Source organism: Canis aureus, chromosome 18 (assembly GCF_053574225.1).
Source record: "Canis aureus isolate CA01 chromosome 18, VMU_Caureus_v.1.0, whole genome shotgun sequence".
Lineage (NCBI taxonomy): Eukaryota > Metazoa > Chordata > Mammalia > Carnivora > Canidae > Canis > Canis aureus.
In genome coordinates, this window is record NC_135628.1 from 38017269 (window position 1) to 38039668 (window position 22400).

The 22400-nt window shown below is 40.4% G+C and overlaps 1 protein-coding gene and 1 long non-coding RNA gene across 4 annotated transcripts in view; one reads left to right on the forward strand and one right to left on the reverse strand.

Moving 5' to 3' along the window:
- Positions 1 to 22400, forward strand: part of COL28A1 (collagen type XXVIII alpha 1 chain) — a 161424-nt gene that overhangs the window by 88704 nt on the left and 50320 nt on the right. For both annotated transcript variants that reach the window (XM_077856802.1, XM_077856804.1), the window contains 2 exons: positions 11559 to 11627; positions 15816 to 15884. In XM_077856802.1, the coding sequence (XP_077712928.1) occupies positions 11559 to 11627; positions 15816 to 15884 (138 nt within the window). The remainder of the gene's footprint in view (positions 1 to 11558; positions 11628 to 15815; positions 15885 to 22400) is intronic.
- The window catches only part of LOC144288859 (uncharacterized), a 171596-nt gene that overhangs the window by 73575 nt on the left and 75621 nt on the right, over positions 1 to 22400 (reverse strand). The window lies entirely within an intron of this gene.

The window sequence follows — 22400 nt, forward strand, 5'->3', positions numbered from 1 at the left end:
GTCCTTAGAAATATATCTACTTAGTTTTTCAAGTGCTTCTGGGTCATTGGGGAGAGATGTTATAATTGCTCGATGTCAAGTTCCTTTTTTGATTTTTTGGTCTTTGCCCCAGCACGTGGGAGTGACAATGCTTTTGTATGGGGGGGGGGGGGGGGCAGGTACCTATTTGCCTTCTCCTAGGTAGAATGAAAATTCAGAGGCGATGGCACTAAATTTTGTCATTGAAGGACACCTTGACTCCTCCCTTTCTCTGTTAGGGTAATCATGAGAGCCCAGGGGAAGGGTGTCTGAAAGTTTACTGTGCAAACTGTACACAATAGCATACGTGAGATACTTTTATCAAGGTTCTGGCTTGGTCTGACTCAGAGCTGAATCCAATCCTCTAACACACCTTGACAGTGTCAATAAGCCATGCTGAATTTGGGTAGTGAAGTATTCTTTTTTTCTCTAAAGCATAGTAATCTGAAAATGTTAAAATGTAAAACTAGGAAGACATTTCAGTATGTAAACCTTGTTTTCTGTGTAATGTGGAGCTCTGGTAACAGCTTTTGTGATTACATAAATATTCTTTCAGTTAGGAAAGTAGACACTTATTTAACATACAGTATGAAATAAAATATATTAAACGTATAATGGAATGTATTAATATTAAAATGGAAACATGATCATTTATGTTTCCACTGCTACTGTTTTATGTTTACCAATGATACTAAAGCCAGGCACCAGGATGCCTGGGTGGCTCAGAGGTTGAGCATCTGCCTTTGGCTCAGGGCATGATCCCAGGGTCCTGGGATGAGTCTCATATCAGGCTCCTTGTGAGGAGCCTGCTTCTCCCTCTGCCTGTGTCTCTGCCTCTCTCTCTCTGTGTCTCTCATGAATAAATAAATAAAAATCTTAAAAAAAAAAAAAGCCAGGCATTTACATACAGAGAACATTGTAAGATTTGTTTCTTGTAAGTCTTCCACCACATCAGGTTATTTAACATACAAACTAAAATGTGAATTAAATGATTCCGTATACTGGTTTTCTCTGAAAGTCCCGTGTCTTTGCTATCGTATGTATTTTAGGGGGGAAAAGTAAAGAAAAAGCGTGTTTCTTCAGAATTTTATGCTGCTTATTTTACTTTTTTAAACAACCGACATGTTGCCAGAGATATGTCCTAAGTGAGACTCATTATCTTTGTTAGCCCACACAGGAGGCTGAGTGGAGGCAGAAGCTGACAGCTCATTCCTGGCTGTGGGGAGGAGGAAATATTGGCCAGGACCTGCCTCTGTCTCCCTGTCCCCTCACCATGCTCTCAGCTGCCTTTTCTTTTTCTCTTTGACCTCTTCCTGTGGTTGCTGGGAAAATAAATGTATTTTCCTGGAAATAGATCTTAGATCACAAACTTGAAAATAAAGGAAATTCTAAAAGCAAATAAAGGAAATTCTAAAAAGTTATTAAATAACTTTCAATATCATCTCTCATCTTTAGTAGAGGCCTTAAAGTCTCTATGTGGCCTTTCTCTAAAGAGAACTTTTAGAAACACATACATGCAAGTGAAGAAAGAAAGATATTTGGAAAAGTTTAATTCCACCTAATTTTGTCCTTCTGGTTTGATAAAGTGGAGGTAAGACCCTCAAAATGGTGTCAATGGTAGCAAAAACCCTGGTCTCAAATGCATGCAAAATTCATCTCCTTTCATTCTGACTTAAAATAACAGAGAAATTGTAAGTCTGTGGGAGTGTGTGTGTGTGTATGTGTGTGCAATTGTATAGACATATATATCTGATATGTTTTTCATTTAAACTCTGTGTAGTCACCTTAAAATATTGGTCTTAGAGCATTAACTTACAAAACCAATGTGTTTTGAAATGAGGAAACCATTAAGGTTGACAATTTATGGTAGGTTTTTGTGCTATTTAGTTAAGGGCACATGTGTTTAGCATATGACACAGACTTTAGAATCAAAGCTTCTATGTTTCAAAACATATCAGAAGCAGTCCCTGACATCTTGCATCCTTGTGGTGCTCTCTGGCTTTTTTCCAAGTGGAAGAATTTCCAAATAACATCAGTGGTTAGAGTATGCAATTGCATAGAATATGCAATTACTCTAATTGTAACCAAATTTTGACAAGGGCTTCTGAAAGACTTCTAAAATTCTTGTAAAAACTACACTTAAGTAGATAGTAGATATAGCTTTAAAATCTGCTTTTGATGGTTTAGCGCCTGCCTTTGGCCCAGGGCGCGATCCTGAAGTCCCGGGATCAAGTCTCACGTTGGGCTCCCTGCATGGAGCCTGTTTCTCCTTCCTCCTGTGTCTCTGCCTCTCTTTCTCTCTCTCTCTCTCTCTCTATCATAAATAAATAAATAATAAATAAATAAATAAATAAATAAATCTTTAAAATCTGCTTTTGAAACATGGCTGGAAGAGAAACTGACAATTTGTTTTTTTGCTAAGCGGGAAGCACTCATCTAGTGTCTGGTTCCCGGACCCAGACTTGTTTGCTGATGAGGAAGCCAAGCTCAAAGATCTTATTTGATGCTGCCTGCACTTTTTCACCAGACTCCTACAGACGAAAAGGACCCTTTGTGATTTGGGGACAATTGTTATGTGATCCTCATCTGCCTTTGAGAAGCCCAGTTAACTCTTTGCTCCTGTATTTCCGCCTGCAAAAGCTCATGAGGTGCGTGTCAACCAGGGCCTGACCCACTGACATATCTGGGGGAGAAATACAAGGAGTAGCTCTCCAGAGTTCCATGAGGGCAGGTGCATCCTATCATGCACCTCTCTCAGTCCCCTTCAGTGTGCTAGTTCACCAGAGAGGAAGCCATTTCTTCCCTAAAGCTTTGGAGCAAGTGAGCTTGGCCCAGTCCTTGCACAGAGGGACTCTAACCTGCCTGGTAGGGCCCTCAAGGACCTCTTTGCCATCAAGTGGTTGGCATAACATCTGTGGGCAGAAAGCCCACATTAGGTCATTGCTATTATGGTTGTATACTATGTAAATGGACATTATATACTACCTAAATATTTCCAGAATATCAAGGCATTATAAACTACTCCCTTATTTTATAGGTAAGGAAATCAGGAAGCAGAAAGGCTGAACACCTTTACAATAGAAACAGTGTTGTTACTATATTGTGTTTACGTGTAAGAGGGAGACTATGAATATTGATGAATGAATGCAAACGAAATGGATGAATAAATCAGAGCAGAGAGACTGACCCTCTCTGCTCTGCAGATGCTTCATCTTCAAAGCTGTCTATCTTCCAAATATCTTGGCTTCGCTTAGCATACAGTGGGAGTATTTCTCTTTCCATCCCAGCTTTCCCATCATCAAAACTTAAATCATGTAAACATTAACAAGAAACATAAACCCAAACCCAAAAGAGTTAAACATTTTTCAAAAGCTTTACATGTTTGAATATTGTAAATACATGCTTTACTTGACAAAAATGGCCCATAGTCATAAATTAAAATGCAAAGTTCTGTGAAATTCCACCGAGTATCATTATTCTAAAAATGTTCCCAGCATTTGAATTGCCCCTCTGTTCTCTGCGATGGCTCACATATGTGCACACCACCGACAGGCAGTGGCGGAACAGAGGAGCAATTCACACGGAGATGTAGTAGGAATTTGTGGATTCCACTGGTGGACATGGACTGGACAGGAAGCTCCATTTTGAACAGTCTCTGACAAGGAGGGCTGGCCTCAGGTACAGACCCAACAGTGAAGGGTCTGCGACTCCAAGTTGGGGTTGAAGAAACCCATGTCCCATAATATGACTGCAAAATTGTGACAGGCAGGACAATCAGCTCAAAACCAGGACTAATGAAAGCCAGAGCCATATCAAGTTAAAATGCCAGGCAATTTGACCTTTAGATTTCAGAAAAGGTCACATTCAAGACCAGGAAAACTTGAATGGGTGACTTTTCAAGGTTATTTCCCCAATTTAGTTCCATGCATGTTCTTTAATATCAGAGCTCTATTCTCGTCTGTCTAGTGACCTTCAGGGCTGCTTTCATTTCTCCTTGTTGTTTTCCTAGCTCTGCATTTCTCTCCCCAGTGGTACCTCCCTCCTCTCCCTTCAGCCCTGGAGACACACTCTAAATCCTCTTAACATTGGCCACCCAAATCACCATCAACACATTTTTTATTTTCAGCCTTTCGGACTAGAGGAGCTCCCCCACAGTGGGAAATTATATTGAATATCAATATAAGAGAGACTTCCCTTCTCTCTGTCATTATGGACAATATCATTATTTCTACTTTTAAGATTCCTAAGGCAGCTAAATAAGAAAGATTCTCTCCCCTTCCAATGAAATTCTTGGCACCTTGGCACAGGGGAGTCTTTTGTTCATCTTGATTAGTTGATTTTGAGAAAAGAAACAATCGACAAATCCTCCCCTTCCCCCAATTCCCCCCTCTTCCTCTCCTATTCCCCACCACCACCCCTTCCTTCCTTCCTTCCTTCCTTCCCTCCTTCCTTCCTTCCTTCCTTCCTTCCTTCCTTTATTTTTGATTTGCCAATATATAGTATAACACCCAGTGCTCATCCCATCAAGTGACTTTCTCAGTGCCTGTCACCCAGTTACCCATCCCCCTGCCCACCTCCCCTTCCATTACCCTTTGTTTGTTTCCCAGAGTTAGGAGTCTCTCATGTTTTGTCATCCCCACCACCCTTTCCTAAATCAAGTTTTTAAATTACCGTGGACTTTGAGATACTGCTGCTTTGAGGTTAATATTAAAGTTCTAGGAGAGAAATTATTTGGAAGAATGGAAATTATTTTAAATATCTTGAAATTTAAAGCTAATCATCGCTTTGACTTACAACTTATTTTGAAACTCAGTCATTCCTTGGTTTTATCATTTAGTAGATTCTTGAATGCTATTCCTTGGACATTTCTTAAGATCTAATTCTTTTCAAAGTGAATTCAATTTGCTTTTCATTGTTTCCCAAGTACGAAAGCATGAAGTCCCTTTTAAAACAACTGTAACATGCTTCTACCATTCTCTCAAAGAGTGACAGGGACTTAACTGGCACAGACCAAAGGTGAAGCAGTGATTAGAGCCTTGTCTTCATGTGTGGTGGGGGTGGAGGGAGACAGTCCAATTGGGCTGCTTTGTTTGTCTTTAAGAGCACTATCTTCTCAAACACTATACTTAAATCTCATAAAACACAAAAGGTATACTGGATTGTTTCCTTTTCACTGCTCCACTTGGACCTCTGTTACTTCCTAGCTGTGTGACCTCAGCAAGTTACTGACTCTCCCTGGGACTTAGCCTCCTCATCTGTGGTGTGGAACAATGATACCCACCTCATAGGGTTATTGTGAGAAGTTAATGGAATAATGTCTAAAGTAGTAGTAGTCATCACGGCATGTGATGGTGTTACTCTGCCAAATCAAGTATATTGCAGTATGGATACACAGAGAACATAAGGTTTATTGTGAGAAGTTAATGGAATAATGTCTAAAGTAGTAGTAGTCATCACGGCACGTGATGGTGTTACTCTGCCAAATCAAGTATGTTGCAGTATGGATACACAGAGAACATAAGAATTGGTATAGGTAGAAGATCTGGGATGAGACTAAATAAAACATTGGAGTAAACCACAAAACTGAGCATGACAATGACAGAGAAATGGAGAGGCCAGCCTGAGACAGCTGGGCACTATGCTAGTGGCAAGGGCCTCATAGGGATCTTGTCATGAGGATTCTTTCTTGAGCATCCTTGAGAGTGTGATTGAATGTAGGAAGTGGACTTTCACAGCCACAGAGACCTGGTCTTTGCATCAGATGGTAGCTGGAAGAAAGTCTCTGGATACATTAGCATTTTGCATCTAGCTCCAGCCAACACCAGGATGGTAGATGCACTCTGGAGTCAGACCTGGGTGTGAATTGCTGCTGGCTACATGGTTTTAAAAAAATCATGTATCCTATCTGGAAGTCTTAGTTGCCTTACATATAAAATGAAGTAAATTGATGTTGCTAGGATAGGATAAGACAAGGAATGAAAAGTACCTGCCATATAATAAATTTAATAAGTCTTAATTGTTTATTTTATTATTAATTATAATTTTAATATTAACCAAAGCAAAGGTTTACCAATGAGAAAAAAGAATGAATGGGATAGTGTGTTTGGTTTCTTTTCCTATCTTTTAAAAAATTAAATTTGTGATATTAATCAATGAATGATGACTGGGACCATCATAAGATTATGCATGATTTTAAAGGGGTTGAAATCAACCACTCTGCAAGGTTATGGTCTAGGTAAAAACCTTCAGGGAATCATTTGTTAAATTCACATATACAAGTACTGCTGGTAGTTTGTTCTAAAGGTGCCATTTCCTGTGAAAATGAAAGGAGTATCTCAAGTCTAGAATTCCTTTTGTGGGCCAAAAGGAAACTCTGGGCAATCTAAACAGTTTTGCTTGTTTGTTTGTTTGTTCATTTTGTGGAGGGTAGAGGTAGGACTTAGGCTATGTGGTCTTATGAAATTGATGGATATAGTAAAAAAAAAAAATGGCAACTCTAGAATTTGCTGTCAGGGCTGTTTATTATCTCCTAATGCAAGGGCTCCCTCTGCAGGCTCCAACAACTCTCAGAGCCTGCCTGGGAAGCTAAGTCCAGCTGTGCAAGTGCCTGTCGGAATTCCTTTTATTTGTGATTGTCGTGTCATCCCTGACAATCAAACTACACGTCTGAAAATGTCATGGTAAATGCACTTCTTAGGTACCACTGGTGCTGCATTGTGGCAGACTGGGTGCTGTCAAGTGGTGAAGCGAGTCTGGACCATGGTCCTCTTGTATCCACTCGGTGTTGTGGGTGTTGTGGCCTTCTATGGGCACATGGCCCGTGGAACATAAGACATAATACATTTTTAAGACTGCACCATAGTAGAGAGACACTGTCTCTGTGGATTCACATAGCTCATTAAGTGCCTGATATTCCCATCTATTAAAAAGTATGGTACAGAAACACCGAGAAACAACCCTAATACTATGTTATAGACCAACGGTAACATCTGCAGAATATGTTAAGCTAAGACTGGTTTAGTGTCTCCCAGATAAATAAGTGCATATGTCAGATTATATTTACCTAGGGGAAAAGATTACCAAAAATTGTTTGGATAGATAAAACAGAGCTATATGTCAACAATTATATGGATAAGAATGGAGAGTTTATTTGAGGTAAACACTGTTGCACCACAGATGATGTGGGCATCATGCCATTAAAGTTCATTGGCCATGGTTCAAGAATAGAAAGGGCAATAAGATGTCTACAAGGTCTGCACTCAGCCTTCAGACTCTTCTACATGATGAGAGTTAGGGAAACTGAGTAAGAGAGGGAATGAGTAGCAATAATGAGCATGGACAAGGCTAGCCTAAAGTACACTCACAACTTATTTCAACTGTTTTTCCCATTTGCTTTCCCATCTGGTGTCTGTGTGTGTGTGTGTGTGTGTGTGTATTAGTATGATTAACACTAATTGAGAAGGAAGTTTTAACTAAAATTATCATTAAAAAATATCATGAATTGAACTGTATTGAATTCCTTCTTAACAGAAATATTACTCAATAAAAAAAATCTTCTACCTTGTCTCCATATTCTTAGTTTTTAAAAGACATGTAACTTTTGAGACATACCAAGAATGCATGAAAGACATGTAAGTTCTAATGATACTGAATCCACCTGTGTGCTTTAATCCTTTGTCCGTCTTTCTATCTTTAAAATCTTGTATTCTTCTCCTTATTAATGGTGAACATCATGGTAACCTTTCCTCACTTTTATTGGTGAGATTTTTATTGGATATTGTTTGTGGATCTTAAAAAAATAAGAACATTGTATTATGAAAATTATTAAGCATAGATAGAAGTAGAAAGGCTAGTAAAATGAACTCCCATTTACCTGTCACACTTCAACAATTTTCAGTATGTGGCCAATCTTGTTCCATTCTCCTCTTCCCCCTGTTCCACTGCATTACTCCACAGCAAATCCCGGACATCTCCCATAGAAAGGTTTAGCATTTGTCTCTCAAATATAAAGGCTCTTTATAAAAACATAACTGAGATATCATTAGCAAACTTCGAAAACATGAATAATCCCTTAGTGTCATCAAATATCTAGGGTTCGAACTGACCAGCTTGTCTTACAAATTTGTTACAGTTAGTTTGTCTGAATTGGGATCCAGATGACATCCACACGTTGCTTTCGATTGAGATGGTTCTTAAATCTCTTTTTATCAAAGGTTAGTCATCCTTTGTTTTTTCCTTGAGCTTTCCTTGTCTTTGAGGGTCCTGTAGATGCTAATCTTATGATGTTAACATGTTTCTACACCCTCTGGTTGTCAGATTTAGAGACTTGCTCACATATAGGTTCTATTTTTCTTAGCAGCATGCTTTCTGGGTGGCCTGTGTACTCCCCATTGCACCACACAGGGTTGCAGCCCTGTGCTTCCAACCTCACCACAGAAGGGCAGAGGTGAATAGAAACACAAGAGAGGGAACCATTGTATCTGGGGTGGGGTTCAAAGTAACCAGGCAAAGAGATAATTATTTTTGATAAAAACATTCAATGCTTCTGGGTAAAATGTATTGAACTGTTTATCTTGGTTCTGCTTTGCTGGAAGGTGTCAAAATGCAGCAAGTGTGTGAATCAGTCAGGTATAGCTGGAGACCCTTCCCCCGTGAACTTACAGATACTCCCTCTAAAGGTATATCAGATACTCAAGAAAGGAGAGACAACAGAAATGCATGTGGTACAGGACAAGCTGTGTTCTCTACTTGGAGCTCTTGATGATAGGAGTGATTATTTAAGCTGGGAGAAACATGGGGTCACTCAAAGCTGGGAATCAGAAGGAGGAGAGGTGTTAGATAATTAGTACCTGTGGTCTCAAAAGGAACCATGTACTATGTGAAAGAGATGGAGACAGGAGACCAGAATCATAAAAGTGGCCTGTAAGCACAAGGAAAACGGTAATTATGAAAACAAGGATTAAAAGAATCAAGTCAGTAATAAAATGTTTAAATCTTTTCCTTTTCTTTTAAGGCCTTGTTTTCTCTAGAAGTATTTTAGGATTTAAAAGTGGAAAGTCAAGTTAAATAAGGATGAACTGTTTTTGCTAAATAATTTCATCATTTCTTATAATCCATGATTTTTGCACTGTTGCAATCTATAAGCTATTTAGCTCCTAACAGAACATAGATGAAACAGGACCTAGGGCAACGAGCTTGGGAGATTTAGCTTCAAAGTCTGGCTTTGGTTTCTTTCTGGTTTTTCCTTTTATAATTTTATTGAGGCATATTTAATGTATTATAGAACTCGCTCATTCCAAGTGTATATTTCGATGATTTTTAAAGGAAATTTAAAGTTGTACGGCTTCACCATAAATCAGTTTTAGAACATTTTCTTCCCTCACCCTTTATAATCCCTTATGCCAGTTTGCACTTAATCCTATCCTAGTTCCTATTCCTGGTCCCAGGCAATCATGGATTTACTTTCTGTCTCCGTAGATTTGCTTTTTCTGGACATTTCATAGAAATGGAATCAGACAATATGCGCTCCCTTAGATCTGGCTTCTTTCATTGAGAATACTGCTTTTGAGGTTCATCTGTGTTGTAGCTTGTAACTGCGGGTTTGTTACTTTTTATTGCTGAATATACCACATTCTGTCTATCCATTTATCATTGATGGGCATTTAGGTTGTTTCTAGTTTTTAGATATTATGAATAATTCTGCTAAGAGCATTCATATCTAAGTCTTTATGTGGACATATGTCTTCATTTCCTTTGGGTACAGGAGTGAAATTACTAGATCATACAGTAAATTGATGTTGAACTTTTTTTTTTTTTTAAAGATTTCATTTATTTACTCATGAGAGACACAGAGAGAGAGGCAGAGACCTATGCAGAGGGAGAAGCAGGCTCCCTTTGGGGAGCCCAATGTGGGACTTGATCCCGGGACCCTGGAATCAGATCCTAAGCTAAAGGCAGATGCTCAACCACTGAGCCATCCAGGTGCCCCAATGTTGAACATTTTAATAAACTGCCAACCTGTTTTCCAAAGTGGCTGTACTAGCAACTTAGGAGGGTACCTCCTTCACCATGTTCTCCTAGTCCTGCTTTCCAATAGCTGTGATGCTTTAGGCTAACTTTAGTTTCCTCTTTAATAAAACAGCTGGGATTGGGGCAGTTGGTTGAGTGTCCCACTCTTGGTTTTGGCTCAGGTCATGCTCTGAGGGTCCTGGGATCCAACCCCATGTTGGGCCCCGTGCTCAGCATGGAATCTGCTTGAGATTCTCTCTCCCTCTGCCCCTCCCATTCCTGCTTTCTCTTTTTCTAAAATCAATCAATCAATCTTAAAGCAAAAACAAAAACAAAAAACCCAAACCAGCTGAGGTGAGGGGTTAATACTTCCCAAGTACCTACTCAGCTGGGTATCAGCTAGACATTATGAGAGAGACACATTCTTTGTCTTGCTTCCTGTCATCACCAGGAAATATAAGTATGATTTTGTATGTATCTGATGAACATACTGAGGTTCAGAGACGTTAGGTAAGTTAGTCATCGCTATAACACAGGGTTGTCTTGAGTACTAAATTGCATCCAGTAAGATATGTGAACATGCATAGCATAGTTCTGGGTACACAGAAGGTGATTAATGAAGAGATTTTCTTTTCTCTGCTTCTTTCTATCATTCACATCTCATGTAGATCTAATGAAAGGGCTGGCCTACCCTAATCAGCCCCTACCACTTTTCTGGGCTAGTTGCCTGTTCTAAAAGGCTTTGGGCAATCTGAAAAGCTTTTATAGAGCTTATCCTGCAGCGGCAACTGCTTTTAGGGCAGAAATATCACAAAGTTCATCCTTAACTCCAAGTAGCATAAGCTTTGTTGCATGAAGCAGTAAGAGCAACTAGTTCAAAATGGGGTTATCTCTTTCAATGGTTTCTTTTATTCTTGTCTCTTCTTTCTCCCTCCACTCACAATGGCAGCACTTTTCCAAATTCCAGAGAAGGGAGTTCTGAAAAAAGTACCTTTTAAGATTGTCAAAAGTTAACTGACCCGACTGCTTTGGAATGGACCCGTATCAGTTGGCTGGAAGATGACACAAATGGCACTAAGAAATGAAAACAAAGGGGAATAACACTCCCTTTGTCAAGTATAAGAAAGTGATTTGGGAGAAGGGGGTTCAATTAATATCTTAGTCAAATTCAAGGGTTTGGGCTTTAAAAAAAAATATATATATATATATATATTTTTTTTTTAAAGATTTAACCCATTTATTTATGAGTGACACAGACAGAGAGAGAGAGGCAGAGACACAGGCAGAGGGAGAAGCAGGCTCCATGCATTGATCCCGACGTGGGACTCAATCCCGGGTCTCCAGGATCACCCTGGACTGAAGGCAGTGCTAAACTGCTGAGCCACCCGGGCTGCCCTAAAATATATTTTTATATATGAAAATCTGTATAAAATATGTTTAATATGAAATATGACATTTTGTATAAAATATACAACATAAAGTTTTTCTGTTTGTTTTAAATCAGTAACTTGTCATTCACTGTGTCTTTTCAGGGAGAGCCTGGTGTCAGAGGCCCCCCAGGCCCCTCTGGGCCTCGGGGCATAGGAACCCAAGGGCCAAAGGTGAGTCTTTAGGTCTGTGCTCTGTGTGAAGGTCAGGTACCATCTGTGCCAGCCAAGTGAACATTAACTTCATAGCAAATGTTTATTTTAGTGTTGGCTTATTTCTTCTTTAGTGTTGATGAAAAGCCTCATTTTCTCATATTATGTAGCTTTCAGTAAAGTAGATCATTTAAGTTTATAAAGCCACTTTTTTTGCTTCCCCAGTAGAAATTAGAAAGTGTCTCTTAAGAAAGTGGTTACAAAAGGCTCAAAATATTTCTAGTCTCTTAGCAGCTGTGCCATCATTAAGGAGCACATTTTTACTTTGGTCAGAGGTGCCTCAGTTGGCCTTTTAACAGAATGCCCGCTAATAGATCGATTGTGTCCTATATGTAGAGTCTACTCTGTTGGGGCCTTATGTCAAGGTCTATATTTATTGTCCCATGGAAGGTGTGAGAAACTTCCTCTGCTCCCTTTGCTCTCATTTCTATTTCTCTTTCTTTTGTCATCTCCAATATGGTGATTATTCATCCTTTCATTTTTTTTTAAAGATTTTATTCATTTATTTGAGAAAGAGAATGCATGATAGAGATAGCACAGACAGGGAAGAGAAGCAGAGGGAGAGGGAGAAGCAGACTCCCCACTGAGTAGGGAGCCCCATGTGGGGCTTGATCTCAGGACCCTGGGACTACCTGAGACCTCAGGACTACCTGAGTCGAAGGCAGACACTTAACCAACTGAGACACCTAGGGGCCCCTCATCCTTTCATCCTTATAATCTAGTGCTTTTCAATGAGGGAGATCTTATCCCCCTGGTTTACCCCGGGGGACATTTGGGGATGTCTGGAATCATTTTTGAGTGTCACAACAGTGGAAGGAATTCTACTGGCATCTACTGGGGAGGGGCCAGGGATGCTGCTAAATATCCTACAGGACACAGGACAGCTGCCTTCATGAAGAATTATCCAGCTCAAAATGGCAATAGTGCAGAGGTTGAGAAGCCCTGTCTTAATTGTTGATTCATGTGCTCAACAAATAATTCTCTGATTTGTTAAAATAGTAAAATAAAGAAGTATTAGGCATGTTCATAGGGAAAATGGGTGTCAATGAGGCACCTGTTACAAATTCAAATTTATGACCAAAATGCACAGAAGTGAATTGAGCCCCATTAGCAGAGAGGGAAGGGAAAGGCTCTATGAGTCAAAGATTTTACTGAGGATCCCAGAATTAGCAAGATTCTTAGTTTATCCTTTTCAGTCCATCAGCTTCATTCTGTCAATAGATGATTTCTTAACTTTCTAGATTATTTTCTGTGGATAAAGATACTCCCAAGATGTTAGTAATTGCTATCACTGGGTGGTGGAAAGAGAGGCTTATTTTTTCTTCTTCATTTTCATCATTATTTCTAATTTATTTTTTCAATGAGCAGGTGTGCCTTTTACAATTAGAAAAAAAATAAAGCTTTTTTTCTGTAGTGGAAAGAAAAAAGACTTATACAGTAGCTTACATTAATCCAGCATTTCTCAAAGCTTACTCCATCAAATGTTAATTTGGGGACTTCTCTATTGTGGGACTTCTTAGAGGCTCAATATATTCCTACAGGCATACCTTGGAGGTGTTGCAGGTTCAGTTCCAGCCTACCACAATACCATAAATACCACAATAAAGAGAGTCCAGTGAATTTTTTGGTTTCCCAGTGCATATAAAATTTATGTTACTATTATATTTCTAGTTTATTAAGGGTGCAATAGCATTATGTCTAAAATAAACCAATGAATATACCTTAATTAAGAATGCTTTAGGGCAGCCCAGCCTTGACCCATGGGCTGCAGAATGGACGCTGTGTTAACAGACATGAGAACAACTTAATCTCATCCTCCTTCTCCACCCAGAGCTCTGGGTGACCGGGTGCGTTGTCAATATTTTGAAAATAATCCTTTTTTTCTGAGCAGTAAGTCTCAACAGTAGATTTAAAATATTAGGTAAACCATGTTATAAACAGATGTGCTATCATCCAGGCTTTGTTGTTCTCTTTATAGAACATAAGCCAAGTCAATTTGGCATAATTCTTAAGGGCCCCAGGATTTTTGAAATGGTAAATGAGCACTGGCTTCAACTTAAAGTCCTCAGCTCCATTAGCCTAGAACAAGAGGGTCAGCCTGTTCTTTGAAGCTTTGAAGCCAGCCGTTGACTTTTCCTCTCCAGCTATGAAAGTCCTAGGTGGCATCTTCTAACAAAATGGAGTTGTTTCATCTATGCTGAAAGTCTGTTGTTTAGCATAGCCACTTTCTTTTTTCTCTGAGCTAGATCTTCTGGACAACTTCTGACAGCTCCATCAGCACTTGCTGCTTCACCATGCACCTTTATGTTACAAGAGAGGATGTCTTTCCCCATGCACCAAACCCTGCTGGCTTCAAGCCTGCTTCTGCAGCTTTCTCACCTCTCTCAGCCTTCATAGGATCAAAGGGAGTGAGGGGCTTGCTCTGGATTAGATTTTGGCTTAAGGGAATGTTATGGCTGGTTTGAGCTACCCAGAGCACTAAAATGTTCTCCATCTCAGCAGTAGGGCTCTTCTGCTTTCTTATGCTTCATCAATTCACTGAAGTGGCACTTTTAATTTCCCTCGAGAGCTTTTCCTTTGCATTTGCAACTTGGCTAACTGTTCAGTGTAAGAGGCCTAGCTTTTGGCCTGTCCTGGCTTTTTTATTTTTTTTTTTTTTAAGATTTTATTTATTTATTAATGAGAGACAGAGAGAGGCAGAGACACAGGCAGAGGGAGAAGTAGGCTCCTCACAGGGAGCCTGATGCAGGACTCTATCCCAGACCCCGGGATCATGCCCTGAGCTGAAGGCAGACGCTCAACTGCTGAGCCACCCAGGCATCCCTGCCTTGGTTTTTGACATACCTTCCTCACTAAGTTTAATCACTTCTAGCTCTTAATTTATTTTTTTTAAAATTTTTTATTTATTTATGATAGTCACAGAGAGAGAAAGAGAGAGGCAGAGACATAGGCAGAGGGAGAAGCAGGCTCCATGCACCGGAAGCCTGATGTGGGATTCGATCCCGGGTCTCCAGGATCGCGCCCTGGGCCAAAGGCAGGCGCCAAACCGCTGCGCCACCCAGGGATCCTAGCTCTTAATTTAAAGTGAGAGATGTGTGACTCTCCATTTCACTTGAACACTTAGAGGCCATTGTAGGGTTATTAAATTGGTCTAATTTCAGTATTGTTGTAGGAAGTAGGGAGGCCTGAGGAGAGGGTGAGAGACAGGGAAACACCCCAGTTGGTGGAACAATCAGATTGCATACAACATTTGTGATTACATTTGTTGTCTTATACGGGTGTGGTTCAGGGTGCCCTAAAACAATTATGATAGTGACATTAGAGATTACTGATCAGATATCAACATAATAAATATAATGAAAAAGCCTGAAATATTGTAAGAATTATCAAAATGTGACACAGAGACAGGAAGTTAGCAAATGCTATTGGAAAAATGGCTCTGATGACCTCGCCTAACACAGGGTGGCCATAAACCTTCAATCTGTAAAACGAGCAGTATCTAGGAAACATAACAGTGAAGAACAATAAAATAAGGTATGCCTGTGTGTTCTAGGGGTCTCCAAGGAGAGGCACACACCGTGGTGTAGAACACTTTCCAATCTCATTTGACCGCAGAAGTCTTTCCTCAATAAACATGGGGTTAACTTATGTTGTAAAAAACACATACTGGGAAATGATGTACTTTTTGCTTCATTTATCTATTTTCTTAAAAATTCAATACTGATCCACTGAAACTTTAACTGCAACCCTAGTGAATAGCACTTGACACTGAAGTGGAGAAACATATTAGAGGCTACACAGAATTATGTGTGAGTGGTCTTCACACCCCTGGTGTTCTAGGGGCTGGTGGTAGAGCAGCTAAAGAAGCCCAAGCAGACAAGGCTACCAGGCCAACACTTCGGCTTAGGCCAAGTAGCCCTGCCTTGCCTTTTTACTTATATTTGGATTATGCATAAGATTTTTCCAAGGGTTCTGCGGCTTAAAATTTGGGGAAAAGCACTGCTTTATATAAACTATGATCTAGCTTTATGGGCACATAGACGTTAGTCTTGATCAGACCCTAGTTAGAAGGAAGCCAAGAGCAGAAATACATTATTTCTTCCTGAATCCTCTCACACTTCTCTTCAATTTCGCTTCATCTTCCAACAGGGAGATATTGGGCAGAAAGGCCTGCCTGGCCCTCCTGGACCCCCTGGCTACGGATTACAAGGAATTAAAGTAAGTGGATGTGATTGCGCTTGAGTCACCTCTCAATTCTCCAGAATGATGAGAAAAGAGGTTGTGGATAATATCAAACATGACTGTTATGAAATGAATTTAATCTAAGCTTAGCAGTTAAAATGACCTCCAGAACTTAGAGACACAACCCAGAAGTGTAAAAATGCTCTAAGCACATTAGTGTCATGAACACTAGACATTACATAAATTGCTCGGCGAGACATTTAACTGTGATGGTGGGTTTGTTGTTCTTGCCAATCTCTGAGCTGAGTGGAGAATTTATGCCCAGCTGCGTGTTCTTTCCCTGTGTCTGTCTCTGTCTCTTATCTTCCTCACCTGTATTGTCTGCTCTTAGCCCCAGGCTTCCTAGTCTTAGCTCATAGTTGAACTGCCCAGGGAACTTTATGAATAATACTGATGACCTCCCCTGGAAGAATTAGATCTGAATCTCTGGTGTAGTACTTGAAGTCTGAAAGCCCCGCCCCCACCCCACCCCCCACCCAGGTGATTCTTCTGAGCATCCAGGGTGAGAACTCTGGCTCGAGGTCCTGAGTTGGTGTTATTGGAATTCACAGCTACTCATATTCTGTGGTTTGTCTCAATAGTAATAAGCTTATGCAGCAAGGTGGGACCACCAGGGTGCCCCATGTCTCAGGAGACAAAGTTTGGCATCTAAAGGTTGCCATGTAATTTCAAACAATTTCCTCTTATACATCTCATAGGTTGATTTATTGATTTTTAGTTTTTATTTTGTACTGGCTCATTCTCATTCTATTTTCTCCCAAATAAACTTCTATTGTTTTTACCATGGTTGCGCTTCAAAACTGGGTAGTTCATCCCCTAGATAATTGATGCTGACTCTTAAAAAGTGGAAATGTTCAAAAATTTTTTGAAACTAAATTTCAAATAGAATTTCTTATTAAGTAGAAGACAGTAGAGTGTAAGTTAATAATTGTGAAAATCCTGTGTTGAAAATAAACCACCTACTCCTGTGCAGAAAATGAGCTTAGTCAAGAGCAAAACTCACTGAATCTGTGTTAAATCTTTCCATCTATCACACAATGTCTAAGTCTTCCACGGCAGGTCCTTTAAATAACAGTTGCTCATCTGTGGGGCTGAGTATCCAAGGGAAGGCCTGACAGTTACCATGTTGCTGATGTACCAGCACTGGAAAATCCAACAAAACCCTGCTTCTTTGTAAATAACATCACTCTCATCCTTAATCTTAAAATTCTATAGTTAAAAAATGGTGACGCTCTATAGATGCCGTTGCATGAGTTCGCTTAAGTAGAGAACCCATGTTAGACCACTGGTCCTTCCACCAACAGGAGCTCAGCCTAAATGCACTGGTAGATCCTTATTGCCACTGTGTTAAATTCAGTGCCAGCGTTTTTCTTTTTTAAATTTTTTCCCCTTTAAAAAAAAATTAAATTCAATTAGCCAACATATAGTACGTCATTAGTGTCAGATGTAGTGTTCAATAGTTCATCAGCTGCATGTAACACCCAGAACTCATCACATCACATGCAGCATTTTCCTTTTTATTATCTGGGAGATACTTCCTTATTTCCCAAGCAGCACTGTGGATTGCACTTAATCCTCACCAACTCTGACTGGTGCCCTGCCTTCCTCATTGTTCATCCTTTCTTATGCCCTCCAGGGTATGTTATACTCAAAATCTATCTTGAGTGAGACTCTGCTGGGAAGCCTACCACGATAGGGAAAGAACCAAAATTAAAACTGTCACATATCCAGTGCTAGCAGAAATGAGATCAGCTTTTCTTCCACTGAGGGCTGTGGTCTGATCCTATTTGTCAGTGAGCCCTGGCCACTGGCTGTCTCATAAAACCTCTCTAGACATACTGGATCACCTGGCATCCTGTTGGGAACAGGGAAAACCTATTTTACTCAGGACTGCCACCTCATTTTCTTGACCCTGGGTTGTACTATCACTGTAAAAGGATGGGAACTGAAAAATCAAGCTTATGGTGTTCCTCCAAGTCATTTTAAGGCTACGTGATGAGTGAAATGTAATTTCTTATGTTCATTTGTTGACCTATTTCCCATATCTTTCTAAAACCCATTTGAAATAGCAAAACACTTCTGTTGACTTATCTGTTGGTAAGTCTTTGATGGAAGCCCTTGCTGCTATAATACTGGTGTGTGACCTGTGCCTTGTCTCTCATGCTGTCCCAACCATGGCAAAAAAGAAGCGCTTGGGTAACAATCACATAAGTGGTTTGTTCCAGCACCTCCCTAACTTTGTTGCTAGAATATTGTGTCTTTAGGTAGTCACTCATCAATCAGCCAACCAACCAACCAACCAACCAACCAACTAACCACCAATACTGGTTAAGTACCATCTATGTCAGGCAAATAACCTAATTGCAATATAAAATGGCGGGTGAAGAGACATGATTTTAGTCATGGAGTTTATAGGCCATAAAATAATTACACTCTGAGCTCCAGAGAATATGGAGGAGAGGCACATGGAATATATTGGGTTTATAGTAGGCCACAATAAGGAGGTTAGACTTAATCTCAAGAGCAATTGAAAGTCAGAGAAGGATGACATGATCAGACAGATATCAGAAAAGACTCTGTCTACCATCTGTAGAATGAATGCACGTGACTACAAGGAATGTGGGTGCTGCCCTACTCATGCCCCTCCTCCTGATTCTCCATAGGGTAGAATGTGATTTTCTGGCAACTCTCTCTTTCTGCCTCTCCTGAAGCTCTGGGACCACACAGGGCTGTTGCTGTGGCAGCCTTGGTCCTGGGAAACATAAAAGCATAATGGGCTCACTCCCCTTGGGCACTATGGCAGTTTTCTGCATTTTCTCTGTAGTTCACACTGTGACTCAGCTGGCTCTGCCCTGCAGAGAAGCCCTGGTTCCTTCAGGACCTCCAGTGCTTTCTCTCAACTACAGATGTCTATTGATTAAGTGGATGAATATGGACTATGGCTCTTTGGCCTTGGTCCTTCGGGTTCATGGACTAGGTCAGGAGGTTATGTGATGCTACCATCTTATCCCACTGTGAACAGTGAGCATCCCCCTAAATATGGACTATAGATATGCCAGTAATCCTCCAGGTTAAGTCAGGAGGGAGAAGAAATGGAGTGGGGTCTTGAAGGATTACTTGCTATGTCAACTAGCCCCTCTAGGGGCCAGGAGGGGTGTGATGAAAGGGTTCCTTCTCTCCATCTTTGTTGAAGTCAGTTCCAGTGCCCTGATCAGCCCTGACATTCCTGTAGTACTTTTTCTCAGAGGATCAAGAGGTATTTATAAAAATAAGATTCCTGAGGGCCCTCCTTGACTTCAGGAGTTTCTGAGGTAGATTTGTGGACTGGGCTCTACTTTTACTCCTTTATTCATTAAAATGTGTGCTTCCATGCCACTGGCTTCCATTCTGCATTTAGGCATGAACATGACTGATCCCCTGGCTGAAGGAACTGTCCCTGCAGTCAGGCTGTGGCAAAGGATGGGTTCACGGATATGTAGGCCAACCCAGTGTGAAGAATAGCCTCAGTGATATGCTGGGGGAATCTGGTGAACATTATCTGGCAGAAATCCCAATATCTCCAAAGCGGGTAAATAGCAATGATTACAGTGGTCACATAGTCTAAGAGCTAAAGGATTAACCTCTAAGATGACAGGGACCCAGAAACGGAGGGAAACTCAATCCAAATGACCTCTCTCCTCTATATTCTGAATTCAAGGCATGATAGAAAGAAATGAGCTTTGGCCTGAGTCTTGCTAGTTGTGTAAGCTTGGATAAAGCCATGAACCTTAGCTTTTTCATCTTTAAAATAATAGAGATAAGACAGCCTATTTTACAAGGTATTGTGAAAATAAAATTGTGCAAAGTGTCCAGTACTTTGGGCCATGGAGTCAACAGATTTGAATCATGGCTTCCTGAGGACCAAAACCTGGCCTCAGTTTTCACTATTTGAGTAATAGGGATAGTAATAGTACTATTACCTAAAGTTGGCATGAGGAATAAATGAAACTTAATGAGACTATGTGTAACACATTTAACACAGGGCTTGGCACATAGTTATAGGTGCAGTAAATGTCTGTAGTTATTCACATTATTGTTCCTTCCTTTCTACCTCCCTTTCCACTAGTCCCTCTTGTATTTTCCAGGATGAAGTCCCAGAATTCTGGCATTCAAATGATTCAGTGCTCTAAAACATAAAATATTGGTTGCAGGAGTTAGTGTAGGCCTAGCTGCAGTACCAAATAAAACCCAAAAGGAATAATGGCTCAAACACAATAGAGATTTGTGCTTGCTTAACAGGCCAATGTAGGTGTTCCTTTTCAGTGAGCAATGTTCTTTCATTTTAAATTTCAGAGAATTTCATCTCCCATTGATGCTTCCTCCTTGTGCTCGGCCTCTACACCACTGATACCCAGCAGGCAGATAGGGAGAGTGTGAAAGAGGCACACCTACTTCTCCAAAGCCTTGGTCAGGCATTGACACATGTCACCTCTGCCCCATTTTACTGGCTAGGACTAGCATCATGGAAAGGCTATCTAGCTGTGTGTCCAGGAAGAAGAACCAGAAGAGGTTTGGTGAAGAGCTAGCTGGTATTAACGCCACACCTAATTTAACCTGTTTCTAGGAAGGATGGCAAATTTAAAGTTGTTTGTTGTTCTGAAGTATATTGGTGCTTCCAGAAGCAAATGGAAGACAAGAGTGGTCTCCATGGCAACTTCCAGGATGCCTCACACTGTCCTGGTACTGTGGGGCAATGTTACCCAGGCTTACAAAGGCTGGGTTCAGATTCATCATTCCTTTTATCCTAACTTCAAAAGAAAACCTTAGAGCCTTGATACCTTCTTATTTCACACAGCATCAGGAGCACTAGCAGATGATTTAGAAACCTGTCTTGAGTAGACAGGCTGGTTACCAGCCACAGAGCTGGAGGAGACTTTGGGTTTTGCAGGACCAGGAAAGGAACAGGAAATGCTCATTCCTGTCTGTGACAAAGCCAAGAGCGAGAGGACATGGGTCACCTGGATCCTGAAGCTGAGATTTCAAGATTGGGAGACATGGCGTCAGAGGAGGGAGGCTGGCCCACAGAGCTGATGTGAAGAATAAAGAGGACCCAATAATTAGGATCCCGTGAGGAATAAGGGAAAGGTCAGTGTTGATTACCCAGGACTCCAATAGCATCTGAGACCAGAGAGGTCTGATGGTGGGTGAGTTAACCCAGCTGGCAGGGCTGAGCATGAAGACAGCTGAAAAAAAAATGGCTTCTCCCTCCAAAGCTCTCTGACTAGAAGCTCAGTGTACAACCCAGAACCTTTTAAGATTCTTGGCTCAATGTTTAGGGTTAATGTCATTTCTTAGGTACATTTTTGTTTGTTTCAGCTGCATCAAAGTAACTGTAGTTCTAAAAACCCCCAGCACCATTTTCACTGCAGCAAGTACTTTTGCCACCTTCTGAAATCCCTTCATCAGAAAGGCTAAAGCTTGGAAGAATGTGAGCAGGGGCGCCTGAGTGGCTCAGTGGTTGAGTTCAGGGTGTGATCCCAGGGTCCTGGGATTGAATGCTGGCATCAGGCTCCCCATCAGGAGCCTGCTTATCCCTCTGCCTTTTCAAAGAGAGAGAGAGAGACAGAGAGAGAGAGAGAGAGAGAAGAAAAGAAAGAAAGAAAGAAAGAAAGAAAGAAAGAAAGAAAGAAAGAAAGAAAGAAAGAAAGAAAGAAAAAGAAAGAAAGAAAGAAAGAAAGAAAGAAAGAAAGAAAGAAAGAAAGAAAGAAAGAAAGAAAGAAAGGAAGAAGGAGAAAGAAAGAAAGAAAGAAAGAAAGAAAGAAAGAAAGAAAGAAAGAAAGAAAGAAAGGGAAAGAAAGAGAGCATACCATAAAGAATGTGAGCATACTGTGGTGGAAATCTCACATAGAACCTAGCAGCCTTCTGTTTGGCTCCTACCTATATCCCTGATCACTTTAAAAGTGTTTCCAGAAACCATTTGACTAGATATTTGGTTAGAGTGGACCTATTACAGAATGGAAAAATTGCCCCCATGTAACAGCCAAATAGAAATGATTTATTTGTTGAAATTAAACTGACTCAAGGGGGGGAGAATGAGACCTAATAAAATTTGGGAGTAGATTTGATAAACACCAGGTCGCAAATACCTGCAGAGATATTGACAGGAGGTTTTTCTAGTCTTCCAAACTCATAACCTGTATGATGGTGTTAATACTACTAAAAAGAACAATATATGCACACACATATTTTAATATGGTGACTTTCTAGTGTTTCAACTTAAAAATTTCTTTCTCCTTCCTGACCACAAACAACAGCATAAAAACCAAAAAACAAACCAGCCCAGTAATAGTAAATCACCACATTCAACCTGAACATGACTTAAAAATTAAATTGAAACAATAAAGAATATAGTTAATAGCATAACATAGATTGTATGTGTGCTTAAACCAGAAACCATCTTTGAATTAGCTTCTAATACTTTTCCTGTACTGTAATTTTCAAACTCCCACAGTG